We start from the raw sequence: 24,941 nt of genomic DNA, 5'->3' as shown, positions 1-24,941 counted from the left end.
AGATCCTCCTGTCTCTGTCTCCCAAGTGCTGGGATTAAATGTGTGTGCCACCACACCCGGCTATGTTTTGTTTTTTCTTGTTCTCAGCAATTCCCTTTGTCTAAGAATGGATCCATAACTAGTAACATAACTGGTTAGCTGACCCTTACCTATGGTGTGGCTCTAACTACTCTGTCTAGCAAACCACCACATGTTCACCATCAGTAATCAGGGTGAGAGCTCATTTAGAAGTGAGCAGTTTGGCCGGGCGGTGGTGGCACACGCCTTTAATCCCAGCACTCGGGAGGCAGAGCCAGGCGGATCTCTGTGAGTTCGAGGCCAGCCTGGACTACCAAGTGAGTCCCAAGAAAGGCGCAAAGCTACACAGAGAAACCCTGTCTCGAAAAAACCAAAAAAAAAAAAAAAAAAAAAAAAAAAAAGAAGTGAGCAGTTATTTGCAGGTTCCACATTATGAACTCCACCCCCAAGTTAGTTTTCCTCCAAGACATCATTTACCTTTGACTTCTGTGAATTCATTTCCTCTACCACAAGAACAGCCTCTGTGAAGTCCCTCAGCAGACAGCCAACTCAGTTAATGATCACATACTGTCAGCACCAACATTAAAGGCCCCATTCGTCAGTGCTGCCAGGGGCTGAATAACCCAGCCCAAGGTCTAGTCATAATCCTTCATGGTAATGCCACACACGCTGCACATCTACAACAAGGAAATAAGCCTGATGATCTGAGTTGGATCCCTGCAATGCACAGCGGAAGATGAGGGACTCTGTACACAGAGAGAGGGAAAATATACCCTATAAATATACCGTAAGTTGTGCTCTGACTTCCACACAATAAGTAAATGGGAAAAACCAGTAACATCTCAAAAGCTATTACAGCAAACTGTTTTATTAAACATATGGACATTTATATTACAAACAATGCAGTAACATTTCTTCCCCTCTGCCCTGTGAGGCCCCACACCAGAACCTCATGCTCACTTAAACCACTTTCAGCCGTGGGCAAGATAAGGGGAAGGAAAGTGCGATTTTGAAAGTAACACCACAGACCAGAGTGGGAAACAAAAATAGGCAGAAGGTATGGGTTCTTTTTGTGGCCTGTGGCCCTATTATTATTCATCACCTCAACAGGAAGCCTTTCAAGAACAGAAGCTCCCAAGCATGACACAGTTCTGCCCTGCTCTCTGGGTTGTATTCCTCTTTCAATCCCGTCCATCCAGCCTGGAGTCCTGACTAGCTTATCTGGAATTTCTGTTAAGGAATCCCACCCTGGTTTACTTCCTTCTCAACTGTCTATCTCCTTTTGAACCTCTAAAAAACAAACGACAAAACAGAACAGCAGTGAGTTTCAAGAGGACATAAGATGAGACCTCCTCAATGAAACTTCTGTCCTAGAAGCCACTGGCCAAAACCTACAGAGCTGGAGACAACAGATGACGGAAAAAGAGGAAATAGTTCAGGTACCTAATGAGCTCTAGTTACTCTGCATCTGTAGATTTAAAGTGATCATCATCCACAGTAGAATAAATGTGCCCCTCATTGCACAGAAAATCCACTGCTTGCCTAGAAGGAAAAAAAAAAAAAGGGGGGGGGGGTGTCCCCATATTAAAACCAGTGCCTTTTGAATATAGCTAAATAAGCAAACATCACTTGTTTTTCACTTCCTATCCTAACTAAGAATTACTCAGTGATTTTGTTCATAGAAGCCTCTTGCAGAGAAAAGCCAATTAAACCTCAGGATTGAGATTATCCATGCAGACAAGGGCTACCAGGGCTGCCTCAAGATCCCAGCCTCAAATTTCAAAAGGAATAGGGCCCCACTTAAAATGCTAATGTGGCTGACACGAGGACCCGAAGTCATAGTCAGCTTGAACATGAAATCCCTACTGTACACAGGGGTCTAAGTCTGCCTTCCCTGGATTCAGGCCCCAGAATCACACTGAAATGCTTTTTGCCCTGCCTGTGGGCAGCAGAGAAACAGGAAGGGAAGAGTCATTCAGAAAGAGTGACTCCTCCAGATCCTCAGGTCCTCAGTGACATGTTTGGTGACAGGCACAATTTACCCAGTGATTCTTTTTTTTTTTTTTTTTTTTTTTTGGTTTTTTGAGACAGGGTTTCTCTGTGTAGCTTTGCGCCTTTCCTGGAACTCACTTGGTAGCCCAGGCTGGCCTCGAACTCACAGAGATCCGCCTGGCTCTGCCTCCCGAGTGCTGGGATTAAAGGCATACCCAGTGATTCTTACCTCATCACCAGTGACTCTAAGATGGGCATTATCTATCACCACTTTACAGCACAGGAATAGGAAACTGATTTGGGCATATCTTTTCCATCTAGACCTACAATTTTTTCCCCAAGACAGGGTTTCTCTGTGTAACAAACAGTCCTGGCTGTCCTGGCACTTGCTCTGTAGACCAGCTGGCCTCAAATTCACAGAGATCCACCTTCCCATGCCGCCCAAGTGCTGAGATTAAAGGCATGTACCGGCTAGGCCTACAATTATTAAATGGGCTTTTGTTTTGTTTTGAGACAGGGTCTCTTTATATAGTCATGGCTGTCCTGGAACTTGCTATATAGACCAGGCTGGCCTCGAACTCAAGAACCATGAGCACCATCTACTTATATAGTCCATCTCAGCTCACTGCAATGGAACCAGGAGCCTGCTGCCTGAAATAGAAATGAGGTCAAAGCAGGACTGACTGCCCAATGCCTTCAGATCCAGAATAAATCAGCAAGTGGTGCAGCGGTGCCACCTGTAAGTCCTTTTGAAAGTTTGTCAATTTCCCTCAACAGGCTGCAGGTGACAACTTTCCTTTCTTCTTTTGGTGCGGGTCTCATGCAGTCCAGGTTGGCTTTGAACTCCTGATTCTCTACCTTTCAAGTGCTGAGACCACAGGTGAGGACCACCAACCCCAGCTCCAGCTTTCCCTTTTACACTCACTTGTCATTATCAGCAAATAGACCGGTACAATTCTGGACCTCTAGGTCACGAACAGCAACACTTACTTGATTGAGGGTACAGGCATGTGTTGGAGCTGGTTCCTGAGATCCTGAAAGTTCAATCCTTCTGGTCTTGGGCAAGCCTTGATCAAATTCAGCACCTGACAGTTCAAAAACGACTTTAGCAACTACTCTGAATCAGTTTACTTAAGTAAACCTGAGTCCCTACATAAGCAAAAAGAAGGCTGGAGAGATGGCTCAGGAGGAGCACTTGCAGAGAACCTGGGTTTATAGCCTCTCTAGCCTCCACTGGTATCAGGCCATGTGGACACACAGACAAGAAAGGATGGACGGACACAAACACAGACACACACTAAAAGGGGGGGGGGGGGTGTTGGTGTGAAGCAGGCACCAAGATAATTTAGATAATTTAAGAAGTAACAAAATATAGGCCTGCCTATGCTTCACAGGGGAAATAGGCATCTTACCTGGTTTTGGATCACAGTGAGGCCATTTGCTGGCATAAAGTTATTCCCACTGAAGTTTCCTGGTTCACCCATTCCTGGGTTGCTGATAGATGGTTTCCCTGCTGAAAGCTGAATTAAGAACAAGTTCAGAACACTAGAAAAGCCACCAAGTCAAGCCTACTTCAAATAACTTGCTAATAAACAGCAAGACACAATTTAATGTTTTCCTAGCAGCTGTTTATATAGGAAAGCTATAACAATAAAAATTTCAGAGAGGAAAGTAAAATAACCTCCTGAAGCACATATTCCCTTTCCCCTGAAAAGGATACTTCTGGCTTTGCGATTTCATGTGCGAGCTATGATTTCATTGAGAACCATTCAAGCAAGCATTTATTACGAAACAAAAGAACTTAGGCTTGCCTACAGGTGCAATACGGCTGTGGGTTCAATTCGCAACCCTATGAACAAAGGGGGCACAGTTGTTCCACCCTTTTTAGTAATTCCTTTCTCTGCCCACCACTGTCAGGATTACCTCAAATACGCCTCTGAATCCAGTTCTACCAAAGTCATCCATGACTTCTCAATCAGCAGCAGACACTGCTGACCATTGCCCCCCAGACTTCTTCACACCAAATTCTCTGGCTTCTCACTTACTCAAACTGTACCTTCTCAGTACCATTCATTTGCCCCGTCTCCAAAGGCTAACAAGTTCCCCTCAGGATCCCATCCCAGACCTCTTCCTTTCTAGGCCACAAATCTTCACTACTGGTAGCCACCTAGGAATCAGAGACTTATGAATTAAATTCTTTCTTTCCTCTCTAAGGCTGCCTGTCAATATAATTCACCTCAATCAGCAGACTCCTTAGCAGAACTAATCCATCTTTGAGTCTCCATTCTTTCACTTTTCACAATTACTAATTTCTACCATCTATTAATCAGATTGACCATCCTCACCCCAGTCTCCTGACAGACATTTCAGGCTCAACCTAACCTTCTGAACTCTAATCAATCCTCCCATTACTACAACTCCTAAGTTCCGGTCTTCATGTCCTCCTTACTTGAGAACTTATTAAATGGCTCTCTCTGCTGTAAAAAGGATATAAAACACTCAGACCAAGAATGCATGACTTACAACTGTTTCTCCCCCAGTCTACACAGCCCGCATCAACTTCTCAGGTGCTAGGACTACAGGCTTGTGTTACATGTACTTTATCCACCAAGCCGAGCTAGTCTTGGCTTCCTTCTTGGCTTTAGCCTGTGTATGCAGAGGCCACAGGCCAACCTTGACTGTCATTCCTCAAGTGTCACCCATTTGTCCCCTTCTTCCTTTTGGAGATAGGGCCTCTCACTGGCTAGAACTTGACAAGTACGCTAGGCTGGTTGGCCAGGAAGCTCCCAGACACTCTTCTGTTTTTGCCTCTCGGCATTGGGATTACAAGCACATGCCACCACGTCCTGCTTAAAAAACAACAAAAAACTTAAAAAAAAAACCATTTATGTGTGTGTTGTGTGTGGGGGACATATATACATGCATGCCATGGCACGTATGTGGAACGCAGAGAACAGTTTTCTCCTTTGATCATATGGGGTGCAGGATCAAACTCAAGATAGTTAGGTTGGCCATTTGCCTTTACCCGACAAGCCATTTCATTAGTCCATGTTCGGCTTTCCCCTAAAGGTTCTTGGGGTCAAATTCATGTCCTTAAGCACTGTATCAAATGAGCCAACTAGCCAATCATTTGGTTTCAGCTTTTGACCCTCCCCAACTGTAACAGCAACTGCTATTTCCAATACATGTCCCTTCATCTTTGCAGTACATTCTATAAGTGTTGTCTCTACTGCACTGAGTGACAGAGCAGCAAATCTATCCTGCAAGGTTAAAGCATCAGTACATTATCCAGTCAACAGATGTTCTTTAAATGTCCACGGCTGAGATGCTTTTATGCCGGGCGGTGGTGGCGGACGCCTTTAATCCCAGCACTGGAGGCAGAGGCAAGTGATCTCTGTGAGTTCGAGGCCAGCCTGGGCTACAGAGTGAGATCCAGAAAAGGCACAAAGCTACACAGAGAAACCCTGTCTCGAAAAACAAAAAACAAAAAAAAGGAGATGCTTTTATAATGTAGAGCCTAGAAGCAAAAGCTATCTAGTTTGAGAATTTTTGCTCAGCTTTCTTGGAAGTACTGGGTGAGAAAGAACACAAAACTCTAAGAAACAATGAGTGTCTCATTTAGACTTTAAAAAAAAAAAAAAAAAAAAAAAAACAAAGGCAAAGCTTAGGGAGAAAATGTTCTGAGGACCTAAGTAATATTTTGGGGGGTGGGGTGGGGGTGGTGGTATGTGTGGTGGTGTGTGTTCAATATTCTAAACATAACGAAATAAAAGCCAGAATAGAATAGCCTCTATGGGGCTGGAGAGATGGCTCAACAGTTAGAGCCCTTTCAGCTCTTCCAGAGGACCCAAATTTGGTTCCCAGCATGTGTTAGGATACTGCCGCCCCTCCAGCTGCATGGCCACACATGTGCAAGGGGTCTAATGTCATCAGTGCGCGCTACGTAGTCACGCAATCTGCACATGCATGGCATAGCTCCGTAAGCCCACCTGCACCTTACGAAGCCTGACACAGACTCCTCCTCTCTCCCGACACCGCCCCCCCTGCAAGTGCTTCTTCCCCAGGCCTGGTTCTTTTGTCCCCCCCTCCACCTCAAATAAAGCTCTGATACTGGGTTTTGTCGTGGCTCGTGACCTTTCCTCACGGTAACCAGTACCGCTTATCATTTTTAAAACAGCAGCATGCACTCCAGGTGGCAAACACCTGCTTATAACCCTCCTTCCAGGGGATCCCATGATCGCTTCTGGCCTCTGCAGGTACCCTCACACAATCACATACGTTTACATAAACACATGTAAATAAATACAGATAGTAACGTTTGTTTTCCCAGAAAAGGGAAAAAGCTGACTGCAGCTCACCTGGTTGTTGGATTTGCTGAGCATCATGTGTGAATTGACCACCTCCAGAATATGTGCAGTGAACTCATTCATATCTTCCAGGGGAATGATCTTAAAGGCCACCAAGCTCTTCTTGTTCTATTCAAGAAGAAAATGCAAGCAAAAGACAAAAATATTCAAGTCATTTTCTGAACAAACCACTGTCTTTTCCCTTAGCTGTATTTTTTCAATTTTGGGAAAATATCTGTTACATACTTTTAAAAACCGTGTATGTGAAGGAGTTTGGTCTTCACCTCCCACCTCAAGATAGAGGTGCTTTTTCCACTAATGACAGTGCAAACTTGTACAACCACTGTGGAAATCAGTATGGCGGTTTCTCAGAAAATTGGGAATCGAACTACCTCAAGACCCAGCCATATCACTCTTGGGCATATACCCAAGGAATGCTCAATCATACCACAAAGAAATATGCTCAACTATGTTCATAGCAGCACTATTCACAAAAGCCAGGAAACAACCTGGAAACAACCTAGATGCCCGTCAACTGAAGAATGGATTAAGAAAATGTGGTACATATACACAATAGAGTACTACTCAGCAGAGAAAAACAATGACAGCATGAAATTTGCAGGCAAATGGATGGAACTAGAAAATATCATCCCGAGTGAGGTAACCCAAACTCAGAAGGACAAACATGGTATGTACTCACTAGATATAGAGCAAAGAACAATCAGATTGCAACCCACAGAACCAGGGAGGCTACATAGCAGGGGGAAGCCTAGGATGACTGTGGCTTATAATAAGTTTTGGTTTTACTCAATCACTGGGCAAGCCTCAGTGAAACATTTCATTATTAGGATAAGAATTTGTACTGTATCAAGATGATAATAGATTAAAAAAAAAAAAAAGACAAAGGTGGTTTTTCTACTATATTCACCTGACTAGGTAGGCCCACAGCTTCTAGGGATTCTCTGTCTCTGTCTCCCAACTCCCCATGGTGCGTTACAGAGGCTCCTGCTATGCACCTGGCTTTTACATAACTGCTGGTGTTTTTAACTCAAGAACTCAGGTCCCTCACACTTGAAAAATTTATCATGTGCCACCACATGTGGCTCCAATGTCTGTTTAAAGATAAAAACTTAGCTACTTCCTCTCAATGAAGAGAACAAAATATCTTCCCATTTAATGTATTTTCCTAATGACATAAATTCAGAAATGCTTCATGTTAAAAAAAAATGAAATAAATTTGTTTTGAGACAGGGTTTTTCTGTTTAACAGCCCTGGATATCCTGGAACTCACTCTGTAGACCAGGCTGGCCTCGAACTCAGAGATCTGACTGCCTCTGCCTCATGAGTGCTGGGATCAAAGACATGCATCACCACCACCTGGCAGGAAACTTTTTTGTTGTTTTCGAGGCCAGGTCTTACTATTAACACTGGAACTTGAGCCGGACGGGTGGTGGCACACACCTTTAACCTCAGCACTCGGGAGGCAGAGCCAGGCAGATCTCTGTGAGTTTGAGGCCAGCCTGGTCTACAAATCGAGTTCCAGGACAACTAGAACTGTTTGTTATACAGAAAAACTGCCTGGAAAAATAAAAAAAAAAACAAAACAAAACAAAATAAAAACACTGGAACTCACTATCTAGGACCAGGCTGGCCTTGAACTCAGATCTGCTTGCCTCTACTTCCCAAGCGCTGGGGTTAAAGGTCTGTGCCACAATGTCCTGCTTTGTGCAAATATCTTAATGCAACCATCTTTTAAAATCTAAAGATGGGGGCTGGAAAGATGGCTCAGAGGTTAAGAGCACCGACTGCTCCTCCAGAGGTCCTGAGTTCAAGTCCCAGCAACCACATGGTGGCTCACAACCATCTGTAATGAGATCTGGCACCCTCTTCTGTATACATAATAAATAAATAAATCTTAAAAAAAAAAAATCTAAAGATGAGCATATTCGTGTACATAACTATAGGCATTTGCATGCCAATAGCTCACGTGTGTAAATCAGAGGACAATCTTGCGTGTTGGTCTAGCCTTCTACCTTGAGACAGGTTCTCTTCTTGTTCACCAATGTGCATGTCAAGCCAGCCTGCCTGTGAGCTTTCCAGGACCTGTCTCCACCTCCTTTTTCTCCATGAGAGTGCTGAGGTTACAGGTGTGCATTTCTAAGTCTGGTGACTCTGGTTTACTTTGGTTAGGAGGATACAAACTCAGGTCTTCATCTAAGCCATACCCAATCTCTGAAGCTACCATTTATTTGACTTACCTGGAAAGACCTGAGGTGGCCGGCCACTTTCACGTATGTTTCCGGAGGAACCACAGTGTTCTCTCCACTGGCATCCTAACAGAGAAAATATAAACACATCACTATGTTTTCTATTTACTTTCAATTTTTTGATAAGGTCTCATGTAACACAGGTTCAACTTCAAACTTAATACATAGCCAAGGCTGACTGTGAACTTCTGATCTTCTTGCCTCTATCTCCCAAGTACTAGAGCACAGGCCTGTGCTGCCATACCTAGCGTATTTGGTACGGGAAACAGAACTCCCAGTTCTTTTGCTACTGTTTGTTTTAAGATTTGTGTGACTGGGTCCTCTAAATGTAGTCCAGGTATTCTGGAACTATTAACTCAGAATGGTCTAGAACTTACAGCAATCCTTCAGATTTAGCTTACTTAATGGAGTATAACAGGCCACCACACCAGACTGGTCAACCGTCTTTAATTTTTCTTTTCTTTCTTTTTTTTTTTTTAAACGTGGATGCCAAGAATTGAAATCAGGTCCTCTGGAAGAGCAACCAATGCTCTTAACTGCTGAGTCATTTCTGCAGCCTGCCTAGTCAACACCCTTAAACTAAATCTTAGTACACATCTTTGTCTCCTTAATGTAAATTCCTGGAAGTGGATTTGTATGTCAACTTTTTTTTTTTTTTTTTGGTGTTTCAAGACAGCTTGTGTGTGTGTGTAGCCTTGCCAGTCCTGGAACTTGCTCTGTAGGATCAGCCTGGCGTCGAACTCAGAGATTCACCTGCCTCTGTCTCCCAAGTGCTGGAATTAAAGGCTTGCATCACCACACCAAACAAGGTCAATTTTTTTAACTGAGGGGTTTCAGTACAGGGTGAGCTTTGGTAAAGTATACCAGTTTATACTCATACTATCAAGGTTGTATAGTAGCCATTTCCTTATTTAAAAAAAAAAAGAAAGAAAGAAACAACAAGTCATCAAATGGTTATTTTCTAGATGTCACAAACACTGGGCTAGGACAACTCTGACCCAAATTAGAAACTGTCATTCATTTCCAATGCTTACTAAGTCTGACCTGTATCATTACTGCCATTTTTATCTGGTCCTTTATAAATGACCTGTGTATCTGTCTCTGCTCATTGTCTAAGGTGTAGTACTTCTCTTAACTTTGCAGAGCTTTTTATTAAACTCTTTCAGTATGTCCCAGTATGCTTCCCATTCATTTAAGCAGCACTTATTCAAGGACCACTGTGTGATAGGCACTATTCTAGGTGTTGGGGACAGTGATGACCAAAAGAAAATGCTTTTCTCAGAGAATTTACTTTTTACTGTCTTCTGTCACTTGCCTTTAAATCTTACACAGTATTTTAGGGGGTTTTAAATTTTTATGTGGTCAAATCTATTGCATTCTCATTTTTGGGGTTCTTACCTTTGGTATTTTGCTCATGTATTTTTACACTAAGAAAATGCTTCAAAAGGTTAAATTGAAAAGCTGAACATCCAAAGTCCCAAAGTAGTTCCAACTTGATACACGACACTTACATCTGTGTCAACCCACTGGCGAACATCCATGGGTGCAGCAGTCATATCATCTATTTTATAAACAATATTGGTCGGAGCCTTCTCTGCATGTCTGATTATTCCCACAATAGTGACCTGATTAGAAAAAGAAAACAAATGAAAAGGTCTGATTTTCCTGAAAACCAAAGCAAAATGTACATATAAACATAATCAATTAGAAAAAAAAAATTTCTTGGAAAAAAAAAAAGTCTCTCTATGCAGCCCTGCCAGGCCTAAAGCTTGTTTCAAGGACCTGACTGGCCTCACATTTGTGGTAATTCTCCTACCTGCCTCTTGACTGCTGAGATTACAGGTGTAAGGTACCATGCCCAGTCCAAAAATTTACCTGTTTTTATTTATTTATCTGAGTGAGCAAGGCTTGTTGTAGAATATTATTTTAAGATATATTACAGGGGCTGGAGAGATGGCTCAGGGGTTAAGAGCACTGACTGCTCTTCCAGAGGTCCTGAGTTCAATTCCCAGCAACCACATGGTGGCTCACAACCATCTGTAATGAGATCTGGTGCCCTCTTCTGGCCTGCAGTCATACATGCTGTATACATAATAAATAAATCAAAAAAAAAAAAAAAAAGATGAGGAACATTTATTTAATGATGCAAAGATGTGATACATTCTTTTATATTGCATTTGTTTAATTCTGAGAAGTTGTGTTACTTTGCCTGTCTAAAACACCTGACTGGTCTAATAAAGAGCTGAACGGCCAATAGCTAGGCAGGAGTGTTGTTTGAATCTCAGATGGTTTTTTAATAAAAAACCCAGAGCCAAATATCAGGGTGAACCGGGCGGTGGTGGTGCATGCCTTTAATCCCAGCACTCGGGAGGGAGAGGCAGACGGATCTCTGCGAGTTCGAGGCTAGCCTGGGCTACAGAGCAAGTTCCAGGACAGGCACCAAAGCTACAAAGAGAAACCCTGTCTCGAAAAACCAGAAAAAAAAAAAAAGGAAAAGAAAAACAACAAAACAAAAAACAAAAAACAAAAAAAAAAAAAACCAAAACCCCACAAATATCAGGGTAAAAGCTGAAAGATCAGAGAAGCAGAGTAGCCAGCCACTAGTTCTTACCTCTACAAAATCCTCAGCCTAAAGAGAATGAGTTACTGTTTCCTCATGCCTTATATACCTTTCTCTGCCCTGCCATTACTTCCTGGGATTAAAGGTGTGTGTGCTTCCCAAGCAAAGGCATGAGCTCTCAAATGCTGGGATTAAAGGTGTGTGCCACCACTGCCTGGCTGTGTCTGATCTAGTGGCTGGTTCTGTCCTCTGATCCTCAGGCAAGTTTATTAGGGTACACAATATATTGCCACACAAGAGAAAGGATAGGCAGGGTGGCAGGCAGAGAGAATAAACAGGAGGAGAAATCTGGGAAGAAAAGATCAAGGAGAAAAGAAGGGGCCAGCCACCCAGCCAGACATGGAATAAAAAGGAAAGAAAAGATATACAGAAATAGAGAAAGGTAAAAACCCAGAGGCAAAAGATAGATGGGATAATTAAAGAAAAGCTGAGGGGGGGGATTGAGGGGAGGGAATGGAGGATGGGTACATGAGGGATCAGGATGGCCGAGTTGGGGGAAGGTTCAGAGGAGAGCAGTGAAAACAGTATTTTGATAGAGGGGGCCATTATGGGGTTAGGGAGAAACCTGGTGCCAGGAATTCACAAGGATGACCCCAGCTAAGATTCCTAGCAATAGTGGAGAGGGTGCCTGAACTGGCCATCTCCTGTGATCAGATTGGTGACTACCCTAATTGTCATCACAGAACCTTCATCCAGTAACTGTTGGAAGCAGATACAGAGATCCACAGCCAAGCACTTGGCTGAGCTCTGGGAATCACACTGAAGAAAGAGAGGAGGGATTGTATGAGCAAGGGAGGGTCAAGATCACAACGGGGAAACTCAGAGCCAGCTGACCCAAGCTCACAGACTCCAGACTGATGGCTAGGGAGCCTGCATGGGACCGACCTAAGCCCTCTGCATGTGGGTGACAGTTGTGTAGCTTGGTCTGTTTGTGGGGTCCCAGCAGTGGGACCAGGACCTGTCCCTGGTGCATGAGCTGGCTTTGTGGAACCTATTCCCTACGGTGGGTTGCCTTGCTCAGCCTTGATACAGGGGGAAGCTTGGTCCTGCCTCAACTTGGTATGCAACACTTTGCTGACTCTCATGGGAGGCCTTACCCTTTCTGAGGAATGAATGGTGTGTGTGCGTGTTCGTGGTGTAGAAAGGAGGTGGAGGGGAGGGAACAGGATGAGAGGAGGGTGGGGAAACTGTGGTTGGTATGTAAAATATATTAAAAAATTTAAAAAAAAAGAAAGGAAAGAAAAGCTGACTAGGTGCCTGAAGAGACGGCTCACTGGCTGCCCTTCCAGAGGTCCTGAGTTCAATTCTCAGCAACCACATGGTGGCTCACAATCATCTGTAATGAGATCTGGTGCCCTCTTCTGGCATACATAATAAATAAATAAACTTAAAAAAAAGAAAAGCTGGCTAGAAACAAGCCAAGCTAAGGCCGGGAACAAGTTTCTGTGTGTAGTTATTTTGGGAGCTGGGTGGAAGGCCCCACAAAAAGCAAAGAGTCAACAGAGTAAAAATTAACCAACAACAAAAACAAAAAGCAAACAAACAAACAAAAAAGCCAAGCATGGTAGTTCACACCTTTAATTCCAGCACTGGCGAGGTAGACAGAGTTGGAAGCCAGCCTGGTCTACAAATTGAGTTCCAGGATAGCCAGGGCTGTTACACAGATGAAACCATGTCTCAAAAAACCAAAAAATAAAAAATACTTTTTAGAAAAATATAGTTATTACTATCGGGTTACATGTGTCATGATGCAGATGTCAGAGGATATGTTAGGACACTAGTCCTTTTTCCAATGTAGGACCTGGAGACTGAACTGAGAGCATCAGACTGTGCAAAAAGCCCAAGAACTTTAATCCAGAGCATGTTATTGGCTATATACTTTTAAACTTAGCAAGTCTTTTTTTCTTTCTTTTCCCTTTTTTTTTTGGTGGGGGGGTGTTCAAGACAGGATTTCTCTGTAACAGCTCTTGCTGTCCTGGAACTCACTCTGTAGACCAGGCTGGCCTTAAAGGATATTGGGATCTTATCTCTGGTCCTCATGCTTGGACAGCCATCTTTCCAACCCCTTATTTCTTATCATTAAGTGTTTCTTCCACACAATTTTAAATACCTGTGAAATCTCAACATTCCCAATTTTGAACACTTCATCAGTCAGAGTAGCAGAAAGCAGCTGAGATATGGTACAGGGCACAATGTGCTGGGCTCGGACTCTCTGAAAAGGAAAAGTATGCATAAAGTCAACCCTAGAGATAACACTGTTCACTTAATATTTGCTATATGCCAAGCGCTTTGAATGTTCAAAACCAAATTCTCCTTACTTCAGAGATAGAAAACAAGGTCAGAAAATTAACACATACTGCATTTGATTCCCCTGCCTCTGCCATTCAAAGTGCTAAGATTCAAAGTGTGTGCCACCACACATGGCAAATGCCACACTTTTAAATTCAAATCCATATGATCTGATGCTAGAACTCCAGGTGAAGAGATGTTTGCATTATACTGTGGGTTCACAAAGAAAAGGTCAAACTAGAGCAGAACAACACAGGATAGCCCGCCTTCAGAACAAACCTTTAAGAGTTCACGGTCAGCCTGGTCTACAGTGTGAGTTCCAGGCTATACAGAGAAAGCCTGTCTTGAGGTTGGGGGCAGAAAGAACACATATCAGATATAGCAAGAGCAAGCTGTTCAAGACACCACTGAGGTGTAAAGTTTTATGTAAAGGCCTGAGAAAGGACAAGCAAAAAAAGAACTTAGGAGATGCTCAGGTTTCCTGATAAAACAGATGGCAGTCTCTGTAGAAAAATGGGGTGAGTTTAGCCTCACAGGCCATCTTAAAAGAGCAGAGTAAGATAGAGTGGGCAAAAGAGCATTTAATGAAGACACACAAATCACCTCTCAGAGCTGGGCTCTGTTTTTGGTTTTTTGAAACAGGGTTCCTGTGTAGATCAGGCTGGCCTCAAACTCAGAGATCCACCTGCCTGTCTCCCAAGTTCTGAGATTAAAGAAAGGTATGCACCATTCCTTCCACACAGCAATGTAACTTTTATTTTGCCTATCACTGGTGTGAGGTAGTCTGAGTGACACACAGATGAGTAAAGAAGCCAGGAATGGTATCACATGGCTACAGGTGCAATTACTTAGAAGGCTAATACAATGTATGGGTCTGTACACCATGTACATGTCTGGTGTCTGAGGAAGCTAAAAGAATGTCACATCCCCTGGGATTGTCGTTACAGATGGTTGGATGCCAGAATCAAACCCAGGTCCCCTGGAAGAGCAGCCCTCCAAAATAAACAAACAAGCAAGCAAGTAAGTAAAAGGGGGTGGAAGGAAAGATGCAGCCCAGCGGTGCAGCACTTGCTTAACGAGCCCAGGCCTTAAACGCTTGTCTAGTACTGCAGGAGAAAAACAGAAGGAAGACAGGTACGGAAGGAGGGACCGCACTGGAGACGCGGCTGAGGCAGTAGAGTGCTTCAACATGCAGAAGCCCTGAGAGTCCACAGAACTACAATGGTGTATGTCTACAATCTCAGCACTTGGGAGGAGGAGCAGATCATCAGCTACCTAGTGAGTTCAAAGCCTGCTTGAACTGCAGAACACAGAAATAAATATATAAGCAAACTTAAACAATAATAAAGAACTGCTGAGCCAAGTGGCAGACACCTGTAATCCAGCACTCAGGAGACAGGTAACAGGACCGATTGTCACATATTCATGGTCTATACAGAGTAAGTTCCAGGCTACCCACAGCTAGTGAAAGCTTGTCTCAAAATTAAAACAAACAAAACATCACAAAAGACAAGCTTTCAACTCAGCATTATTTCTGACTTCGCAGAAGCACTAATGTAAATAACAAAACCTCATCCTGCCACATTACAGAATGAAATGCCCTATGTGGGAATCTAAAACAAAAACATTTACCGGTAATTTCAACCTTCAGAAACAGACAGACAGGATGGTTCCCAGCTATCTAGGAAACTGAGGCAGAAAGGCAGGAAGATCACTCCAGCCCTATAGGTTCAAAGCCAGCCTGGGTAACAGAGGTAGACCGCACCTCAAAAAAAAATATAAAAAGGGTAAAGAACAGGCAAAGGGCAAATATTGTCAGCCTCATCCAAGGACTACCTGCCGCTCCAGTCCCAGTTCGGATGAGCCTTTGCTCCCAGCACCAGAGTCAGAGGCAGGTGGATCTCCGAGTCCCAGGTCATCCGGGGCTATATTGTGAGCCTGTCTCAAAAACCAAGCCCCCAAACTCTCAGTCTCATACAAGGGATACGTACAGGGCAGGGAAAGCAGAGCAGAGCAAAGATGACAGTGTTCTTCCTGTTAGACATCAACAGGAAATAAAGTCTGCTCGGAACACAGTGGACTCTTGCCGTCCAAGGATGCAGCAGTCCCAACTGTGGCCTGAGGGCTGACGACACAGCCACGTTAACTCTGTTAAAGCATACCTTCGAGTGCTAGGACCAGGAGGGGAGGCCCGGCCAACCCCAGCACACTTGCCACACAACGTTTTAGGGGGAAAAAAAAAAAGATTTTTCTTTTTTACACACTTCACCATCGATCTACAGGGCAGATAACGGACAGCTTTTGCACAAGTTCGAGTGCGCCATCCTCCCGCACGTCCTCTCACGGACGAGTCGGGAACTTCGCGAGGAAACGGATGAACACGGAGCCGTCCCGCTACGTACCGACTTCTTCTCGGCCTGCGACGGGGTGGGCGAGCCGAAGCCGCCGGGGGACTGCGTGTAGCCGCCCGCTCCGCCGTAGCTGGAGCCGCCGAAGCTTTCGAATCCGCCTGGACGTGAACGACAGTTCTCAGCGTCCGCGCGGCGACCCGCGGGCTCCCTCGGTGTCCCCCGCCCCGGCCCTCACACGTCGCCGCTCGCTGCGGCCTCGGGGCCTCCCGCGGCGGCCCCGCCACCCTCCCCGCCCCGCGAGGGAGGCTCGCCCACTGCCGACCCCCGCGCGCCACCCTCCGCCTCCTCCCCGGCACGCCCGCCATTACTATTCCACATCCTGGTCCTTTCCTGGGAAGGAGGCCGAGGGAACTGCGGTCCCGAGGGCTCTGCGGACACTTCGGAACTTCGTGCCGCTCCGGCGTGGCGGCGTTGTATCTACTTTACACTGGCGCCACAAACTCCTTCCCGCGAAGGGCGAACCAATCAGCGCCCAAGACACATCTCGTCTCAGCCAATCAGGACTCACGACCCTTCCGCTTTTTCCGGTATCAGGGCCATGCTTCAGAAAAACGTACTGCCCCAAGAAGGGATGGAAGCCTCAGCGGCCACCTTTACTGAGGGCAAAACCCTGATAGGACGGTATTTCAAGAAATCAACCAATCAAAGCAATACTTCCGGGGCGTATAACGTCAGCCTTGTCAAGTGCGCGAGTGCTTACACCACTTCCGATGTTTGGTAGCTTATGCCCGCCAAACTGCCAGTTTCCAGGCAAAGCTGAGTTTTAGAGGCTGTGGTACAAGTCACGCTTTCGACGTTGGCGCTCCGTTGTGACACGCTGTTTGCACACCTCAGAGACTCACAGTACCAGCCTCACAGGACCTCGTGGGGTTATTTATTTTCTATGAGAGATGAAAATCACCAGGTGTGGCGATTTAATCTCAGTACTCGGGAGGCTGAGGCGGGAGGATCTCTGTGAGTTCGAGTCCAGCCTGGTCTGCATAGCGAATTCCAGGCGAGCCAGGACTACATAGTGAAACGCTGCCTCAAAAATTTAAATAAAATAATTTTCTGTAGAACCATATGATCGTCTCTATTGAGCCTGTAAGAAACATTATGGAGTCTAGCAAGATGGCTCAGCAAGCCAGACTATCTGAGGTCGATCCCTGAGACCTTCATGGTGGAAGGAGATGCTCGGCAGTTAATCCCACCAAATGAGAATAAAGACCATTACCCAAATTCTTTGGTCAAATTAAGCAAGCTTTATTTTCTGTCAGACAGGGCTATCTTCCTAAAGAGGGGTTTGAGAAAATAGCATCAAACACAGGAGAAAGTGAGATTTATATAGCCCTGCAAGAATAGGGGGTTTCCAAGGGTTGGGGGATTTTCAGAGGAATTGTGATTATATAGAAACTTGACTGCACATTCCAAAATTATTTGGCAGAACATCTTATCAGGGTGGAGATCAGGGTGTGGAACACATCAAATTCCAGAAAATGGGTCAAGACCTGGTAAAATTTAAGTTTTACAGAAAACAGGAATAAACTTATTTTAACCTTGTAATAAGACACTTTCTAATCTTAAAAAGGGGTCAGGCTGGTCCCTCACAACTCCCAAAAGTTACCCTCTACGCGCGCGCACGCGCGCGCGCGCACACACACACACACACACACACACACACACAAACATTGTAGCCAGGAGTATACACATACATGAGTGTTTTAAAAAAAAGAAACCTAAGCTGGGTGGTGGTGGCACAGGCCTTTGATCCTAGCACTCAGTAGGCAGAGGCAGGCTGATCTCTGAGTTCCAGGCCCGCCTGATCTACAAAGTGAGTTCCTGAACAGTCAGGACTACTCAGAGAAACCTTGTCTTGAAAAACCAAAACAACAACAACAAAAAAGTTCATTGGACAGAGGAGATGTAAAGATCACTTGAGAGCAAGCCTGACAACCTGAGCTCTAAACCCTGAATACACACAAAGCCACATGCAATGGCACGTCTGTAACCCCAGCACTCCTGTGGCAAGATAGGAGGCTGAAATAGAGGCTTTGGGCCTGCTAGCCTGCAGCACACTGAACCGCAGAAGCAGGAAGAGGCCTTGCCTCAAGGAGCACAAACTCCTGGACATTGTCTTGTCTTCCACATGCACACCATGTCACACACATTCGACAAATGAATGTAATTTTAAAACATTATATGTAGCTGGGCAGTGGTGGCACAAGCCTTTAATCCCAGCACTTGGGAGGCAGAGGCAGATGGATCTCTGAGCTCTAGGTCAGCTTGGGTCTTACCAAGCAAGTTCTCAGGACAGCCAGAGCTACACAGAGAAACCCTGTCTCTAAAATAAACAAAAAAATTATATGTATATGTGTATGTACGTGTCCATGTATATGTGTGTGTAAGTGTATGTTACAATTGTAGCTTAGTGGAAGAACATAAGCCTGGCATGGGCAAGGTCTTGGGCCACCTTCAGAATTTCTGAGGTTTCCTTCTTCTTTTCTTGTCTTTTTCTTTTTGTGACAGGCACCCTGTACTGCCCAGTCTGGCTCCTAACTTCCTTTTATTTATATTTTATCCATGTGTCCATACGGGTGTGTGCTTTCCGGAAGATGGTGGAGTCACAGGCAGGTGTGAACCACCCGACATGGGCATCGGGAACTGAACTCGGGTCCTGTGGAAGATCAAGTGTTCTTAAACAGCCATTCTCTGGCCCCTGCTTTCATCTTTGGTAGCTGAGATTACAAACCTGTACCACCACTGTTGGCACTCTAACCTCTCACACTGTGGAATCCTTAAAGCCATCTTAGAAAGCCCTGCCTAGAGGGCATGCACACATATCTTGCGTGGTGTAAGTTGAGCCTCCTAAATGTAACCATTGGACAGTTATTTTTGGTGGGGTGTGGTGGTGCAGACCTACAATGGCAGCACTTGCTGAGGCTGGAGGCTGATGAATTTGCGGTCAGCTTAGGGTATCCCGCAACAAAAAGATTTGTGGTTTTTCCTTCAAGGATCGTTTTATTATAATTTGAGAGAAAGGGATAGTAACAAGGCAAACAAGCTAAAAATCTCGATAGTTTCAGGGAGGAGGGAGATGGGTAAGAGGAAGACAGACAGCCGTCCCTTTTGAGGTAGGTTTTAAGAAAGGTTCAGCAAGGAAGGTTGGTGAACAGCTGGATGGGGCAAGGTCTTCAGAGAAAGAATGGGAATGTCCAAAGTCTCAGGGCAAGGATTCTTAGGGTCTGGCCAATAGCCAAAGAAGATATAAAAAAGAGAAAAGGAAACACACACACACACACACACACACTTTAGAAGACAGGCTTTCAGTATGTAGTTCTGGCTGGGTTGGAAACCCCCATTTAGACCAGGTTGGCCCCAAGCTCACAAGATGTGCCTGCCTCTGCACCCCAAGTGCTGAGATTAAAGCATGCAGCACTATGCCCTGCTAAATGTTACACTTTTTGAGATACAAATCAAAAAAGTGTAACATGACAGCAGGGAAGATCAGTAAGCCACTTCGGAAAAAATATATTTATTCTTCAAGAACAACCAAACCTATTTTAAGTCAGGCATAGTGGTGCACACCTTTAACCTCAGTGTTTGGAGGCAGAGGCAGGTGGATCTCTATGAGCTCAGTTTCAGGACCGTCAGGGTTATGTAGAGAGACCTGGTCTCAAATAAAAAAATCTTATTTTATGTGTGTGGGTGTTTGGCCACATGTGTGCCTGGTGCCCATGGAGGCCAGAAGAAGGCATCAGATTCCTGGGTTTGGGGTTAGAGACAGTTGTAAACTATCCTGTGGGTATGGGAATTGAAGCCAAGTCCTATAAAAGAGCCAATTCTCTCAACTGTGGGACCATCTCTGCAGTATCCCTAACAATTATTTTATGACCCTTTCACTTCTGTGCTCTAAGACCTTTAGTGTCCCCTCCCTATGACCTAGAGGAAGAAATTCATGATCCTGAGAGGCATCCCGGTTAGGAACTGTATATGCAGCCCTGTGAACCTGTTCAAAGCCTACTCCTGTCCCTACACTAACAGCTGTCCCAGTTAGGAACTGTATACGCAGCCGTGTAAACCTGTCCAAAGCCTACTCCTGTCCCTACACTAACAGCTGTCCCAGTTAGGAACTGTATATGCAGCCGTGTGAACCTGTCCAAAGCCTGCTCCTGTCCCTACACTAACAGCTGCTCCTTGCTGTTTCCCTGCACCTGCAGGCAGTGTGTCAGGCATGCAGAGGCGGTTGACCGAATATTTGATAATGAGCAAAGGAAGGAAGGAGGAGATTCAGGAATGAGTGCAGAAGGGCGTTTGAGAGCCTGGGCCAGATAACAGCTCTTGTAGATTGACTCCTGATGGCATCATTCCTCACCTTCTTGGACTAAGCTCTCAGTGGACTTGAACCCCAGATCTGCCACAATTGCAGGCTGCTCTCCCACAGGCTCAGAGGCCACGTGTGGTCAAAGGTCACTGGCACCAGAGGGCTGCCTTGTACCCACTCCCACAAGGACGTTGCCCCCAGGTGTTTGCCTTCTGTGTGTAGTTAAGGTTCTGGGCCTGAAGACCTAAAGACGACGATGGGAAATGACCCTGGAGAGCACTTGCCTCTTAGCGGCTGCTGCTTTCTTTTTTGAGACAGGCTCACACTGTAGCGCAGGTCAGTCTGGAACTCAACATTTTAGCCTCTTGCTGTAGACTCCCAGATGCTGGGATTATGGGCATGAGCCGCCATATCTGACTCTTCTGTCAGTTTACCCCAATATGATTTTTCCCCTATAGAGTGATGGGGATTGTGGAAATTACAGTTGCTAAGAGTCATGCACATACTTGGGGGTCATTTGAAGAAGGGATGCTAAAAAGGGGGTAAGACAGCAGCAAGAGCTTGGTCCTCAAAGGAAAGCTGACACAGAGTCCGCTTCAGGGTGAACTTCATTGGTGAAAGGGCCTCAAGGTCGTGATGCTGTGAGGTCGGAGGAAGCATAGACAGAAACAATCCGATGTGTGGAGATCTAAGCATGGTGGGACCTTACGGAAGGACAGGCTTCCCTCTGAAGCCTGGAGAGGGGCATTGTTATAAGTGAGAATGAGTGTGTATGTGGGGGGGGGGGTGGCAGCGGTAGTGGCGGTGGTGGCCCACACACCTTTGAATCCCAGCACTCAGGAGGCAGAAGCAGGCAGATCTCTGTGAGTTCGAGGCCAGCCTGGTCTACAGAGCGAGATCCAGGATAGACAGGACTACACAGAGAAACCAAATCTCAAAATAAAAAAGAAAGAAAGAATGAGTGAATGAATGAATGAAAGAGAGAGGGGGCACTATGAGAGAGATGCGGGGGCAGAGGCAGCTCTTTAGAGGGAACACTCATCTTTAGACCAAAACCTGAAAAGTCTCAGACTGATCCTAGAACAAAAGAAAGGACTGATTTTTAAAAACCTTGTCGGGATGTTTCACATCATATCATTTAGCTCAGGATAGCTGATGTGACAGGGAGCATGGAGGAGAGCTGTGAAGTCACAGCATAGACTGCCTCCTAACTCTCTGTCCCAAAGAGAGCTGACTCGGGCTATGGGACCAGGCCTAAAGGTCCAGGTCTGTGTTCTAATGGAAGGCTGAGCAAAGTCCAAACCACTCCGATTTTTTATCCACTTACCTTTCCAGTCAACCCAGCACAGAGATAGCCAGCTGGGTCCAGCCCAGGAAAAACCATTACCACTGAGGTAACAGGCTCTGTCCAAGGACTGAGTTGGGGCAGAAACCCTACTCCCCTAGATTCACTCTGAGCCCCACCTGTGTCTGTTTGGGGCGGAGACATCCCTGCTTTATAAAAACTCGGGGAAGGTGGCTGGAGTGGAGGCTCAGTGGTTAAGAGAGCTTACGACTTGTGCAGAGGACATGAGTCTGGTTATCAGCACCCGTGCTGGGCAGCTCACAACCCGTGTAACTCCAGCTCTGTCTGTCTGTCTTACACCTTAGCTTCTCAGAGCACTCTGTTTGTTTGTTTGTTTGTTTGAGACAGGGTTTCTCTGTTGTCCTGGATCTTGTTCTGTAGCCCAGGCTGGCCTCGAACTCACAGAGATCCGCCTGCCTCTGCCTTCCGAGTGCTGGGATTAAAGGCGTGCGCCACCGCCACCGACGCCCAGTTTAAGAGCACTCTTAAACAAAAAGAGCCTCTTCTATGAGCATATGATGTCTTACGGGTTAACAGTGGTGCTTGAAGTATTTGAAGAGAAGGTCCTGCACCTGGACAGAAGATGGGGGGAGGGGAGGCTGCTAGAGGTTTAGGAGGAGTCCTCCCTGCCCCTAATGCTCATTCCAACTCCAAGTTAGTGGTTGCTAACTCCCTGTTCATCCCTGGGGGCAGTAGCAGCCCTTGGCTCCTTGGTCCCTGGTCCCATGGGTCACCTTCTGAGCAGACCTCAGCATGGCTTAGACACCTTCTATCACTTCTGATTCAAGGGACAGTCACCCTGCTTTAATGTGAGCAAGCCAACAGCACTCAGTCTCTGTGCTCCATTCTTTCTTCCCGCTGACAGAAAATTCAGACTTGGTGGTTACTTTGATACCAGCTTCCTTGGAGTGACTCAGGGGTCTGAATGGGGACAGAACTTAACCCTGCTGGTCCTCCGCTCACAGGACAAGTTGTAGCATTCCGAGGGACAAAGGGTGTCCTCTCCCCGCCTCTTTTCTTTATTGCGTGTGCAGTGCCAAGGATGGTACTCAGGGTCTTGTGCAAGCTGGGCAGGCAATCTGAGCTACAGTCCTTGCCTTGTTTTCTTTCACAGGATCTCCTGTAGCCCAGGCTGGCTTCAAACTCTCTCTGTTGAAGAAACTAGCCTTGAACTCCCTGGAGGTTGTTGGTTCAAAAAATATGTATATATCATTATAAATATAATATATAATATTCATTTTATATTGAATGTATATAATAGCTATAATATTATATATAATCAATAAGTATATTATATATAATATACATGGTTTTTGCTTTGTTTTGGTTTTTGTGGTTTTTTGAGACAGGGTTTCTCTTCGTAGCCCTGGCTGTCCTGGAACTTCCACTATAGACCAGGCTGGCCCGAACTCACAGAGGTCCACCTGCCTCTGCCTCCCAAGTGCTTGGATCAAAGGCGTGCACCAGCATCACCCAGCAGAACTCATTCTTATGATAAAAGTCTCAGGTACTTTGCTATAACAGCTATTTTCTAAGGGAATTTTGATGTAGCCATCCCTGAAGCTTTGTTATGAGAATTGTTACGTGGACACTGTCGCCCCGGAGTCTGACTCCATTTAAATGTGTAAGAAAATTAAACCACAGGATCAGACTCTAGAAGTTTGGATCCAGTCCGACTGACCAAGTCCCCTGTATGGGTTTTCATTCTCACCTCTTCACAGTTTGTTTCCTCCCAGGCCGGGATGCCTGCAGGGACCCCACAACACAGGACCACCTTGACGTTAGGCTTCCCAGCTTCTTGGAAATGTGAGCCAATGCATTTCTGTTCTTCACACATTCCCCATCACAGATCTGGTATAGCAACAGGAGATGGGCTAAGACAGCATTTCTGCCTCAGACTCTTTGCTGGTCTCACCCCGTATTCATCTTTCTGAGATGCAGACTGGACTGTCTTCTTTTCTTCTTTTTATCTATTTTATGTGTCTTGAGTGTTTTTCCTTCTTGTATGTGTGTGCACTATGTGTGTTTTTGGTACCTTCGGAGGGCACTGGATCCTCCAGAGCTGGAGTTACAGCCAGCCGTGAGTGTCCATGTGGTTGATGGGAACCACACCTGAGTCTTCGGCAAAAGCAGCCAGGGCTCCTAACGACTGAGCTACGTCTCCAGCCCCAGTTTTGCCTCTGCCTCTCTTCCTGGCTCCCCAAAGCTCTCAGCTCAAACATCTGAGCACAGCCTGGCCCTACTGGCTTTCCCAGCCTCGGGCCCTAGTCTGTTATACCCCAGTCATCGGGGCTCCCCTGCCACAGTCCCTTCTCCACTGCTGCTCCTTGGCCTCACTAACCCCGCTTTCTCCCCACCCCCCAATACAACCTGTTTTCTCCTTTGTTCATTAAGTTCAAGGGGCTTCAGTGTGGAGGTGTGGCTGGGAGGCCGTGGGGCTTGCGTTTGTCTTGCTTGAGTGAAGATCTGGGTTTTATCCTGGTGCAAACCACAACAGGAACAAAACAAAAAGAATGATATATAAACCACAGAAAGACAAAACCCAAACCACCCCTAATAACAAGAAAAAAAAATTAAAACAAAAACCCAAAGAGGGTTAAGCTGATGCGTCTCCTCCCAGAAACCTCCCGTCATCTTCCCCAGACTGAGTCACATCCTTCCTCAGGCCTCTCAGGTCACCTAACTCAGGTGACCCCACCCTTGGTCTCCTAAGGGGAGACACTATTTCCTGTTGCCCAATTTCTGGTAGTTCCCAGTTCCTGGTATGACCAATGAAGAACTCTAAGTGTTGTTGGTTTGTAATAAAGTCAGACTGGCCTCAGAGTCATCAGGTAGCCAAAGACGGCCTTGAGCTGCTAATCCTCCTGCCTCCACATCAAGAGTGCTGGGATCATAGGTGAACGCTACCACATCTGGTTTAATGTTAGGGTCTTTTTTGTTTGTTTGTCTTGTTTTTCGAGACAAGATTTTTCTGTGTAACAGTCCTGGTTGTCCTGGAACTCAACTTTGTAGACCATGCTGGCCTCGAACTCACAGAGATCCACCTTCCTCTGGAGTGCTGGGATTAAAGGCATACACCACCATCGCCCGGCTTAAGTTTAGATTCTTGTATTCACATATCTCCAACTAGCATTTAAGGTCCTTTGGTGGCCAAAGCCAGTCAATGAATCCATTCATTCATGTTGCTGTTCTACAAGGAGAAGATAATGTGTCAGAGAGCGGATGATGCTTGCCATGTGCTTTCTGGCGATTAAGGAGGCTGGCTGAACTGAAATGCCTTCAATTCTATGAGATAATTTTAGAGCAAACTGTAAATATCGCATCATTTTGCTCTCAGTACTTCCGTACTTCTC

The 24,941-nt window shown here is 45.5% G+C and overlaps 1 protein-coding gene across 2 annotated transcripts; it reads right to left on the bottom strand.

The window, feature by feature from the left end:
* Nucleotides 1-870: 870 nt before the first annotated feature.
* Rpa2 (replication protein A2) lies at nucleotides 871-16,386 on the bottom strand. Of its 2 annotated transcripts, XM_059255104.1 has the most exons (9): nucleotides 16,252-16,386; nucleotides 15,935-16,041; nucleotides 13,354-13,455; nucleotides 10,135-10,248; nucleotides 8,615-8,689; nucleotides 6,369-6,485; nucleotides 3,423-3,530; nucleotides 3,001-3,095; nucleotides 871-1,560 (listed from the first exon to the last, which is right to left on the bottom strand). In XM_059255104.1, the coding sequence occupies exons 1-9, from the start codon at nucleotides 16,259-16,261 to the stop codon at nucleotides 1,476-1,478; spliced, it is 813 nt and encodes a 270-aa protein (XP_059111087.1). In that variant the 5' UTR covers nucleotides 16,262-16,386; the 3' UTR covers nucleotides 871-1,475. The 2 variants fall into 2 exon arrangements, with proteins under 2 accessions (XP_059111087.1, XP_059111088.1); XM_059255105.1 differs by lacking the exons at nucleotides 15,935-16,041; nucleotides 16,252-16,386 and adding an exon at nucleotides 15,524-15,542.
* Between the last annotated feature and the right edge of the window lie 8,555 nt (nucleotides 16,387-24,941).

The sequence above is a fragment of the Peromyscus eremicus genome, chromosome 2 (genome assembly GCF_949786415.1).
Source record: "Peromyscus eremicus chromosome 2, PerEre_H2_v1, whole genome shotgun sequence".
NCBI classification, from domain to species: domain Eukaryota; kingdom Metazoa; phylum Chordata; class Mammalia; order Rodentia; family Cricetidae; genus Peromyscus; species Peromyscus eremicus.
The sequence above is the reverse complement of the archived record's forward strand: the minus strand, read 5'-3'. Positions and strand labels throughout refer to the sequence as shown.

Excerpts from the sequence above, each read along its gene's own strand:
- Rpa2 (XM_059255104.1), bottom strand. Across the intron at positions 6,486-8,614 it reads GCCACCTCAGGTCTTTCCAG|AACAAGAAGAGCTTGGTGGC; the intron begins GTAAGTCAAATA and ends CTTCTTGAATAG. Across the intron at positions 1,561-3,000 it reads ATGCCTGTACCCTCAATCAA|GCAAGCAGTGGATTTTCTGT; the intron begins GTAAGTGTTGCT and ends TTTTCCTTCTAG.